This window comes from Pyrgilauda ruficollis, unplaced genomic scaffold (genome assembly GCF_017590135.1).
Source record: "Pyrgilauda ruficollis isolate IOZ18807 unplaced genomic scaffold, ASM1759013v1 scaffold14, whole genome shotgun sequence".
NCBI lineage: Eukaryota > Metazoa > Chordata > Aves > Passeriformes > Passeridae > Pyrgilauda > Pyrgilauda ruficollis.
In genome coordinates this window covers 6598376-6611085 of record NW_024512543.1, presented here as the reverse complement: position 1 = coordinate 6611085, position 12710 = coordinate 6598376, and the positions used below count along the sequence as shown (strand labels likewise).

Below are 12710 nucleotides of genomic sequence, written 5' to 3'. Positions count from 1 at the left end.
CTGAAAGATGAATCAAAGTAAAAAGAAGACAGAAGTACCTGCTAGATCTGAAATTCAAGACATTCAGATTTTGGAACTGCAGAGGATCTTTCATTTTTAGCATTTTAGAAGCCTAAAGCAAACAGATACCTACCTTCAGTTGCAGCAGTAAAATAAAGTACCTTGTATAAATACCACCACATTTTTGCAAGATTGCAACTCAAAAAAATAAGGAAGAGACTGACTCAGACATTTAGCTTTGTCTTTTTGCCGGCTACCATACATGAACTCTGGAGAGGTAGGAAGAGAATTGTTCTTGTTGTAGTAGCACTAAACTGCCTTGTCCTGCTTTTTCCTTCATACAGCTGTCCCACTCACTATACACTTTCTAGTACACACAGCAGGACTTCTTCAAAGACCATTCTCCTTTCATACACAACACTAGCTGATTCCTAGAAAAGTCTGAAGAGTATTTGACTGATTAAAACTTTACAGTAAAATTCATAAACAGAGTTTATAGAGAGCTTTTATTTGACACTTCCTAAATTCTAAGGGATGAATCTTTTACTGGTAGTGCTTTTCATCCTTAATAATATTCTCTGAGTATTTCTAATTAAATTTTCTAAGCTTTTAAAATAAACGGAAAAGTAGAATAACTATGGCAATAACATCATATTAATGCTTATCAATTGCAGGAACTGTTGCAATCTTTACATTCACCACAAAAACTGCTAGTTTTTTAATACTAATACTTTTTATTCATGATACTCAATGTGTTTGTATTAATAGGAATTAATAAAATTAATTCTATCAAATCAATGAGCTGTTACCTTTGATATACTGCAGGATGAGAAAAAAAGGTGAAAAATTACCATTGGTCACACAGCTATTGCCAAACCAAAGGACTGATGATACTCAGAAATGCTGGATTCTGTTTCAGACTTTGAGGGATACAGTACTCACCCTTTCAATTCAGGTACAGACTCCATATTCATACCCTATCATCTAACACTTTTAACCAATAGCTTTCAGTACTTTACTTAGTAACCTTTGCATTTCCTTCCCCATTTCTCTGCCAGAGCCTTCTTTCCATATGCAATTTTTCTCACTCTAAAGTGGATTGAAATGGGAAACAAATGCCAGCATCAGTTAAGCAAAGAAGTACCATGACACAAGCAATGTCAAGTTAGCAGCACAACTGACTTTATTAAAGCACTTTGCTGCATGATCTCAGATGGGAACACTGATGACAACACACCATCATCCTCACCTGCAAGAGTACGTTGTCTCCCCTCCTTTGAACACCTTTCCACACAGCTGGGAGGTTCCACTCTGCTGTAGTTTCTCCAGGAATACATCTGGGTCCTCCCCAAACAAATAACATTCCAGGGGGTATAATATTGCTGTCTGGACCATTTCTTCTTGTTTCTCCACCAAGGGGTCCATTTCAGCTGAGTAAATATTTGGCACATGTTTTGCCAAGCACTGTAAAAATGTAGCTTGAAAGTCGAATCTTTCATCACACCACTGCAACAAAAAGTACACCCATGGATAAACAAACAAATAGGTAAATATAAAGAAAATAGGATTACATACTTCTACTGTGAATTCAGAATTCTTTCCTACATCAGAAGTCAGTTCTTTGAGCAATAAAATCCAAGAAACCACGACCTCCAATGACTTCTCTGCTATTTTCCACCACCTCTAGTCCTTTGAAGTCTTCTACTAAAACACTCTAAGGCAAGAGCTGGCAAGTGCAATGTTACTGTAGAGAAACCCATGCATTAATTAATTTTCAACTACACTTTTTCCCACAGGCCAGCCAGTCATGCAGTTTCATGTCTGTTCAGCCTCTGACAAATGGAAAGAATTGCCACAGCTGGGAAAAGTTTAGGATTCATTCCTTTGACTGTTGATAGTCACAAAACATGTACAAACTTAATGCTCTTCTGAAAGCCTTCTGTAACTGATCATCAGAGGTCAATAGCTGCTGAGCAAGAAAGAAGCCCAAATGATCATACAAGCTTATTGTCATTGGGAAACCAGACTAAAATGCAATTTTATTTTTGTAAGACAATTAATGAAAGTACTTGTGTTTTGACTTGAGGTTCTTAGTCCATAACTTCACTTCCAACTTTTTTACTTCTCCAAACAAGTCTCTCCAATTGTCCTATTTTAATCTTTCAAGTCTGACTATTCTTTCTTTCATATTATTCCCATGATTTAGAAGTAACTTTTCTTTTTTCCCATTGCAAATCAGACAAGGCTCTTAAAGACAACATCCTTTCAAACACAACCTTGGTTAAAATTCACATATCATAGAATATCCTACGTTGGAACAGACTCATAAGGATCTTTAAGTCCAAAACAGGACAGCCCCAAGAACAACACCATGTGCCTAAGAGCACTGTCCAAATGCTTCTTGAACTCTGGCAAGACTGGAGCCAAACCACTTCTCCAGGAAGCCTGTTCCAGTGCCCGACCACCCTTTGGAGGAAAAATCTTTTCCTAATATCCGACTCTCATCTCTCCTGATGCAATCCCACGCTGTTCCCTCAGGTCTCATCACTGTCACCACAGAGCCGACATGAGTGCCTGTCCCTCCTCCTCCCCTCACAAGGAAGCTGCAGACTGCACTGAGGTCTCCCCTCAGTCTCCTCCAGGCTGAACAGACCAAGTGACCCCAGCTGCTCTCCATACAGCTTCCCCTTCTAGGCCCTTTGCCATCCTTGCTGTCCTCCTCCGGATGCTCTCCAACAGGTTTGCATCCCTCTTATATTGTGAGGCCCAAAACTGCACAAAAGATTGAAGATGAGAGCAAGAAAAAAAATATATATGTAACTTCATAAAGCTCTAAAGAGTATTTTCTCCAGACCAGCAAGTAGGGAACAAGCAAAGCAACCACCAAAAGGTTCAGACCTTTGAAAGAAGACTCAAAGAAATAGACTATTTAACTTTTTATGTGGAAACCAAAAAATCCTCAATCCTTTATTTATTTTTTTGGCCATTAATCTTCCTCAGCATTACCCTTAGGTAGCCCATTACCTCATTTATCACGGTGAAAATGCATGGCAGAAGCTGATGGAAAAGATAAGCCATGGATAATGTGGTCAAGCAGAACAGCAGATTCACCCACAACCATATTAGAATATTCTTATTTTTTAAGTGCAGCAGCTTGATCAGTCTAATCAGATTCCTTGAACCACAAAGCATTAAAATCTATCCATTATTATCTGAAAATGAAGACCAATCCAAAAAGTGAAAGGAACCAGCTGTTTCAGTTCTAATGCTAACAGATAAATCTGGTTTTGTTCCAGAATCTCACCTGAGCAGTAAGCACCACTGAAATTACTGTATTGGTCAGAAAAGCTGTAGCATACACACATATGTAATATATAGGCAATCTGTGTACATATACATACATGTGCTCAGATATACAGGTATGCATTTATTTTCACATATCCAGATCTGAGGAACAAAAAGAAAAGGAAACTAATTTAATGGCTGTATTTTTACTTTAATTAACTTATTTAATTTTTTCAACTACCTAGAAACATTTTTATTAAATAAAAGTGATGCTTACCCAGGGCATAACAACACTAAATTGTAAAAAAGAACTAGAAATTAAATCCAAATTTATCAGATACTTGCATGTTAACACTGAAAAAACAAAAATATCACACACAGCTGATGGCTCTGAGAAAGATATTCAATTGTAAGAGGTAGCTGAAAACTGAATTACTTGATCATGTGTTTATTTTTTTAATGCATCTGATTTAAGATGAGTGGAAGTGAATTATTCTTATCATAATTAAACTTCATAATTTAGTGCTTCTGCTTAAACATGTTTCCTCCTGTAACTAGTTTTTGTTTTATCTTACCTATACTGCATCATGCCTTCATAAAATTCCCCTCCCAATTTGGTCACTGTATTTTTTAAATGCAGGAGGGTGGGATGTGGCCCTGTGGCACGCTCAGTTCGCAAAGCACAAGAGAATCCCAATCTGTCTCCTTCTATCTCAATGATCCAAGTTCCCAGGAGATGGTGCAAGTTTAGCTTCTGCATTGCTGGTCCAGAGCATGTCATAGCTCCAAGAAACACAGGGCTAAGCTTCCCTGAAAATCTGCCAGACGTATAAAATGGGTTCTCACACAGTCAAACTCACAAGCATTTCAAGCATTCTTGCACAAAGCTTTTAATTCTATTTAAATGTTGTTCCAAGAAGAGAGGACAGGAAGTAGGAAAGAAGAGGGAATAAGGGAAGCAAGAGAACTTTCTCAAGCAGGCTGTCTGCCTTCTGGTAAGAGCACGAAAATATATGCTCAGCCTGTACATCACCCAGGAAATACTCATTGTACTCACAAGAGAAACAAGAACATTATTTTCCTTATTTCTAAAAACTGCACCAGGCTAAACTTCAGACCTATCCCATACCCTCCATGCCTATTCTGAGAAACACTTTATTCCTTTCATCAAAATCTTTTTACTATATTATGTTCAAAAGTATAAAATTACATACAAAACTTTTAACAATACAAAATCTGCCAAATAAAACACCCCCCTAGATTAAACTTGACTCTTCAATGATTCAACTTGACTCTTTGTCCCCTTGTGCCCATATTGAAACTCAATAGTTTTAGAAGTCCCACTTTCCCTCTGCTCACTCACTCCCTTACCTGAGCTCATACCTGTCAAGTGTTCAATTGCTACAGATATTGAAAAAACATATGAATTTATAGGCTTTTTGTTTTTATTGACAGGATGAGCTGGAAGTCTAGAAAAGCCAAATTGATGCACAAGACAGTTGCAAGCCAAGATGGGGCTCACACTGCAGCTTTCTGCCCAGCCCTGGCACAGGCAGCCCTGAGAGGCTGTGGAAATGCCATCCTTTGATATATTCAAAAGCCAGCTGGGCATGGTCCTGGGAAACCTGTTCTAGGTGACAGAAGCAAGGAGTTTGAACAGAATGACCTGCAGAGATGCCTCAATCACTGTGTGATTCAAATGCTTCCAAAGGAAAAATATTGCTTCTTTGTCAATCTCTATCAATCTTCTAATCTCTGCTACTAGTAAGCTCTAGAGAAAAGTTATTTTCCAGATTCAATTCCACTCAAGAGTAAATTTGAAATACTACAAAAAGAGGCAGAAGCCATGAAATAACACAATTAAGGAAGAAACATTATCATGTAACCAAAATAATACTATCAGACAGCTCTCCACAGCCCCCCAAGCACTCACACCCCACTCACAGGGGCCCACATGCCCCTAACAGAGGGGCTAACAGAGGAAAGTCCAGAGGAAGCTGGCTGAATACACTCTACTCCAACTGACACTATCCCACTGGAAAATATTTTTGGACTGCAAACTTCAAATTACTGATTTTAAAAAAAAAGTCATCTTCACATTTAGAGCAAATTAGTGCTTCATCTAAAATCTGAATTCTGAAATTGCTCAGCTTTTAAATATTTGTATTAGTGACATTAGTAGAGTTCTTTCAATGGGTTTCTTGGTCATTTTCTCACTTTTAATTAAAGTTTGCCAAGAAACAGCCATGTCACCACATGGGCCCTTGTGGACATACACATGGCCCTGAAATAAAACCCCCACAAACAGGGACCACAATGAGCTAAGGGAGCTCTCATTGCAGCAGCACACCACAACCTTTCCTGCAGAGGGAAAAGTAACATCCACACCATGTGGCAGGCATTCATTCACAGGTACTGGAAACAGCAGGTAAAGGTGACACTCAAGCACCTGACACTAGTGAACAGTGCACGTCAAAGATACACATTGTCTCCTATGTCTGCTTTTATAATTTATATCTGTAACCTGCTCCAGACCCATCTCTTCTCCTTCTTCAATCACACCTTCCTGTCACATTCACCTTTTTTTAAGATTAGGATAATTCTCAAACTGCATAAAAGAGGAAAAAAAAGGGAGGCAGGAGGAGTTGCAAAGCTGTTTTTCTCAAGTGTTAACAGCGTTGTCAGAAGAGCAGACACAGAAACCACTTTGTCCACCACATTTGATTTGTGCAGTATAACGAAAGTAGTAATTTGTCATCTTTATTGACTCTTCAGAAGAATACTGTGACAGAAGCACTGCTTCACAATACCACTTGAGAGCAAACCATTAGGAAACAATTTCTTGTCTTGCATGGGAAACATATCCTTCTCTGTGGGATCAAACTAGTATTTCTTCCCATGTGTAATACACAGAGATTTTCCCAAATGTCAATTTCAACCAAACATGCAGATTTATCCTACATGTAAAAGGATAGTTTGTAGCTTTTTCCAAACCCTTTAAATAAGCATCATGCCAAAAGGTCAGAGGTTGAGAAATTCTATTTGCCTACAAATACTGCTATAAAATACGCCAAATATGTCATTAATATAGCAAGTATATCCATACCCAATTTTGTCTTTCACAAACACATTCCAGTTAGGAATACTACAAATAACAACAGGAACAACAGAGAAAGAAGTGTGTAAGAAAAAAAGGAGGAAAAAGGTTAACAACACTCTCAATTCACTTTTCACCTGCAGACCAAGCACCAAATGAGATTTCTCGCCACTATGACGATTGCCTTATCATTGCAGAGGTTTATTGTGTACACTAATTCAGTAGCTGTTGCTTCTATGACAATTTTTGATCTATCTTCTAAGCACAGTTCTCTTGGAACTCTGAAGTCTTTTCAAACTAACAGCTTGCACAAGGCAGTATTATAAAAAGCAGCTGTACTTTGACTGCACTGATTGACAAGCTGATTTTTTAGTGCAAAAGTGATTGCCCAAATTTCAAGATTATTTTTAGATCTACATATTAATCTAATCAGTGAAAAGGAATATTAATATTTATGAACGTTAAACAACAAATTATGAAGGAACAGACACTACCAGTAGCATGAACTAAAACCTGTACCTGGTCCAGCATTCCAGTTAAAAAGAATAGTAAAATACTTTGTTATGGATAGCAAAAATCTGTCAGGCACAAGATGACCGTACCAGCTGTCTGTCCAAGCAGCTAGAAAAAGCAAGCTTTTGAAAGTAAATATTTAAAATGGTGGGGGCATACTGATTTCAAGCAGGTGTCATTCAACATAAATACCAAATGCAAAAGGCAGCTTTACTTTAAGGCACAGTACAAGTCAAACAGAGATCAGTAGAACAGCATCTCAGAAAACTTTTATTCTGATATTGTCTAACTAATTGAGGAAAGATATGACATTTTAAAAGGATAAATATGCCCAAGTTCTTTGATAAGTAGGCAGAATACTTAAGATTTCTTTGAAAAGCAAAGTTCAAAGGATTCTTGAACTAACTTTTTCATATAAGGGTTCTGCTTTCAAAATTTTGGCTCCATTTTTCCTTCTTATTTTGGTTTAAAGTTACCAGTTTTCTAATGCACTGAAAATAAGATCCAACTAGAGTACAGAACACCTAGGCATTATTTTTAGTAAAAAAAACATGAAGACAAGGCAATCTATTTCAGCCTCAAACATATATATTCCACAAAGAAGAGGCTTCAGAAATAAATACTAGAAATTAACATATTTCTTCTTCCTGCCTTAAATCAAACTTTTTTTTTTTTAGGAGTATAAATTCTATCTCTGGAAGGGCACAGTTCAGGGAGTTAAAATGGAAACCTAGTCTATTTGTTGTGTCACATTCGTAATAGGAATTACGCTGTTTCACATTCTCCAACAAAGCACAACCAATGTTTTGGTAGACAATCTAAACTGTAAAAATTACTGTTTAGAACTCAAATACAAAGTATCTCTTTTGTGATGCATCTGTCAACTCCTTTATATGGCTTAAAAAAACAAACCATACTACCAAACATTAGTATCCAGTCTGCTCTAGATATCAGTAATCACACTAATATAAGGAAGATAGGTTTCTAAAGTTTTTTTTTTCCCTTGGCACAACATTGGTAACATTCAAGACTGTCTAACATTGTCCTAACAAAACATCAACTTTGACCTGAAGACATAAAAGAACTTTTTCATCTCTTCAGTCATTTAACTGTGGCCCCTGAGCCAAAGCAGGGCACCAATTCATGTCAAAAGATGCTTTAATGATGCAGGTGTTTGCCCACTTGGAATGAGACTCAAAACCAGCCAGATTATTGAAGCTTTGTCTAGAGCACAACCTACCTCAAGTCCAGCAGTCGCCCAGGGCTACCAGCTGAGCTGAACCAGAGCAAATTGGGACCACCAGAGAAGGACAAGCAACCACCAGCACCATCTGTTACTGTTTCAGCTGCTGGACAGCTAAAACTAATGTCCTCTTCAGGGTAAACAACACACAGACTCAAGTTGCTTAACTTCTTGGAAACTGCAGGTCACTTTTAAATCACAGGCACCTCCAAAACCACAGAGCACAGCTGCAGCTCATGGGAGTGAGCACCTGAAAGCAATCTGCTGCCCAAGGAGACAAGTGGAGTCAAATCATGGCCTGTAGCTCTCTCCACCATGCTGCAGGTATCTCGGCTGTACCTCCCAACCAAGTGGACACTCCAGCCTAAACATGCTGCAAAATTAGCGGGACACTACTAACTACTAAGTAGGTTCAACAAGAAAAATGGTCAGGAATTCCAGAACTAATTTTCAAGTCTTTGAGGCATGCAATCTAATCACGTGGTCATGTTCCAAATTTTTTGGTGAAACCTCCATTTGGTAGATAGCAAAATACAATTAATACTAGAAGAACCAGAAATTTAGTACCACAAAGTAAACCAAAACAATGTGCAAAATACTTATTTTGGGGGAAAAGTTATTCTCCCTATAAAAATAGCAAAATCTTTGCAGTTACTTATAATATTCTGTGAGATTTTGAAATTTAAAATTCTGACTATTCATTTGACAGATCATTTTCATTTTGTTTCTAGAGAAACAAAGGAAATGCTTTTGTTCTTTCTTTGATCTTAACATCCATCCTCTGGTCTCCTACATTTGAAGGAACACAACATCCATGAAATGTCTTACCAAGCACCAGGCTGCACTTCAAAACACACAACTACAGTGAATATTTACAAAGAAGTAATTCATTAATTGAAGGATGGGGTGTGCAATGGATGGAAAACAACACCAAAACAACACACTGCTTTTTTTTTTTTTTTAATTCTCTGTGTATTCACACATACCTAATTTTCCAATTATCCTCAATTTTAAGATCCACTGTACACAGTCTAATTCTGTAGTGAAGGAATGTTTAGAAAAATTCAGGTGATTCTATCCATATTTAGCACTCAGCATCCCTCAAACACTTTCCCTTATACACCAAATTCAACCTGTTTATCCCTAAATTCTCTACTGTTGTGACATCTAGGAGACACTGAAACAGTTACATGCTATCAGGAATATCCACTGCTTTCTCCTGGAGCCACATACCTCTCACAACTGCAGTACCATACTGGACTAGAGCAACCACATGTTGTGCACTTTATGTGGACTCGAGCAAGCATAACAGATACCTTTACAATCAGTTGAGCCACAAAAGCCACAAACATTACCAATAAATCTAAGTAAACATGAAAGCTGACAGGGAAGAAAAAAACACAGCACTACCAGACGCCGTAACAATGTGAAAGCACTTCAGTAAATACACAGGGAAGCAAACAGGACCTGGGCCATGCTCCAGTTACCTGCTGCAACTTTCACAGCTCAATTTCTTGGACACTGACATAAGTGTACAGTAAACACTGTTCTGCCAATATGCTGTGCTATTCTAAATACAGCAGCTTTGACCATGTGCATTTCAGGGCTTAGTGACACCAAAGGATATGATGGCTTACCTAAAACTAAGTTTTAAACAAATTTAGCTTAACAGTATAAAATTATATGGACATGTCATCTGGTCTAAGCAGGTCAGTTCAGTTTAGAAGACACTGCAACTCCAAATAAGAGGCCTGACTCAGATTTCACTAATTTCAAGAAATAACCTGCACATGAATATGAACATCCCCTCCATACTACTACTTGATTACAACACATTTCGGGTAAGAGGACTCCTCATGTACATTTTCTCAACTGTGTAACAGCACTGAATGACACAAAAGATCTGAAACACCTTAAAATGCACAAGTGCCTGTATCACACTTTACATTATGAAACTGAAATTTGGAATTTGCCTGTCTTTAAAGAAAATATCCTAGTAATATAAACTTTTCTCTTCTTGTAGACCACTACACCACTTACACCTCAGCTTTTTTTAGGAGTTCTGACTGATGGCAAAAGAAAGAACCTTTTAAAAAAAATCCCTTTTCTTCACAAATATTACACATACAGAGAAGCTACGCATACATGAAAATATGAAGATTCAGTGTAAATTTTAAATCCTTGAAATAGCTTAGTATCAAAGCCCTGCTCCAGGTAGCAGACACAAAAGCAGGCAGGAGTCAAACTGGAATTTGTTTAGAATACAAATGGACAGCCAACCAAGGGCTGGATCCAGCCTGCAAAGCAGGCTTTTGTCAGGCCACCAGCAATGCCTGCTAGCCAACTACTGGACAAGCCAAGTCCAGCCCATCAGCCAGTCAAGTAAACTGTGGATGCTGTTGGGAAAGGAAAGAAAGTAAACTACTGTCTGGTAGACAGGGTTAACTACTTAATTAGCATTAAATTCAGCCCACTCTCCTCCAGGGCAGCTCAGGAAGCAATACAGCCACTACAGAGAAGCAGAAGCACAGACAGGACCTGAATTCCAACTAATGCAGTGAAACACCAAGTATTTTCAACCACAGTCATCCAACCTGAAGCGCTGCAGATAAGTGCAGAGAAGACACCACTAACTTGGGCTGGGTGCAGAAGAGTTTATTACCTGAGTCATCACCATCCATTCCAGAATCAAGCTGGCTCCTGCAGAATCATTCAGGTAATCCTACATCATGCACCCAGCACTCTGGGAAGGTTTGCAGCCAGATGTGGTGCTGCACTGCAGCCAATGGCACCCAAAGCCAGAGACAAGCAGAGAAGCCAGAGTCTGCCTGACTGCTCAGACATTGAGACAGAATATGACAAGTTCAGTGTGGCCAAAGCTCACCCTCTTTAACCAGTTCTTTCCACTCCACACAACTCTCCAATTCTAGCACCACAGTGACTTTCAGAACAGCTCTGCACAGTGAAAACACAAGTCAGGCAGGATATATTAGTTCTACCTACTTAGTACCATCTTTAGGACAGCAATAAATTTGGTGTACTGCTTCCAGATTACAGCTGTCTCTAGCATCACTGTAGCCAGGTTTGCTGTCAGACACAACCTAAGTACTTATCTCAGGCTCTTCTTCTCCCTTTTTATAACACACCCTCAGCCCCTACTCCCTGTCAAAATCCCCACAGTTTGCTTGGATGCATGGCAGGCAACACAGTCTAGATGGCCAACTACCTTCCTCGGAATAATGGTAATTCTGGTCCAGACACTTTCAATTGGCTGAAATCACATAAAAATTAAGACAACTTAGTGCACCAGCATCACCTTTGAGCAGCTAAGGATCTCTTCAACAACTCTCTCCTAGTTTTTCACAATACCACTATTACCAGCTGTATGGATTGCTTGGGCTAACTCTGCCTCTAATGTCCCCCATTAATGAAACGTTGATTGCATTGCTTTGCTGCTGATTGCCACTATTACCCTCAGTACCACTGACTTTAGGCACAGCTCACAAGCTTAAGAAATCGCCTGTCTTGGGTTGCAATTTTTGACACTATGCAATCAAATCACATTTCTCCTAGTTTAAAATCAAGTTGTTCCCGATTTTAAAAAAATCCACACGTAGGCCTGTTTCAGTTACAGAAATATACAGCACTTTAAGAATGAAGTCTGTGACTAAAGGGCCATTTCTAATGATTTGCAGATACTTAAAATTCTGAGAAGGGTAAAAAGAATAATGGTTGTTGGCTTAGTGCTGCCACATGCAAGACAAGCTCCATGAGTAAACAGCTTTCTACTTTTTTTAGTGGTGTGTAGCATCATGTAAAAAGTAGCAATTCTACAGCCTTGCCAGCACCCAACTTTTAAACACCAGCACTCAACAGTTTCAAAACTATACTATGCGTGCAGACTGCTACAGAAAATAGAACATAAAACGTAAAGTGCCTCATACACATCCATCTGCCTTCCTTTCTTAAGTTGTCAGCCTTTGGGTTTTAAACTCTTTAACAAAGTGTTTCAAACATAGTAATCACTACACAAGTTTGTGGAGGAAACCACAGAAGGCACTTTCGTGCTACCACTAGACAGGGTCAACACCAAATTGTGTTCAATAACAAAATACTAAATCCGTAGACAATTATTTTGCAGAACGAAAAAAGAAACAATAGTTCTGTTCAACAAACAACTGTTTCCTATGTTCTTTCTAAATTATACTAATTGCTGCTCCACACTGCAGAACAGTAATATGTTACTCAGCCTTCTCTGTTCCACTGTAGAGTCACCTCTAATTTAAAAAGGTAAAGGACTCTGGTTAAAGATGCACATATACACTACAACGTTTAAAGGACAGTCTCCGAAGCTTTCCAAAGTTTGATGTCATTCAATTCCGTCATTAAGCGCCAACTGAAGACCCGCGACAGGGGCTGAGAGACGCTGCGGGGAGCTGAGACAAACCGCTTCCCCGTGCGCCCGTGACAGCGGCTCGCCGGGCCCGGGGCAGGGCTGGCTCCCCGCTCCCGGGGCGGAGGCGCCGAGCCCCGGAGCCGCAGCCAGCGCAGGCCGCCGGCAGCGGGTGCGCA

General features: G+C 39.1%; 1 protein-coding gene across 4 annotated transcripts in view; it reads right to left on the bottom strand.

Annotated features, from left to right (window-relative positions):
* The window catches only part of UBR1 (ubiquitin protein ligase E3 component n-recognin 1), a 61079-nt gene that overhangs the window by 48009 nt on the left and 360 nt on the right, over positions 1-12710 (bottom strand). For all 4 annotated transcript variants that reach the window (XM_041459839.1, XM_041459837.1, XM_041459835.1 and 1 more), the window contains exon 2: positions 1250-1506. In XM_041459839.1, the coding sequence (XP_041315773.1) occupies positions 1250-1506 (257 nt within the window). The remainder of the gene's footprint in view (positions 1-1249; positions 1507-12710) is intronic.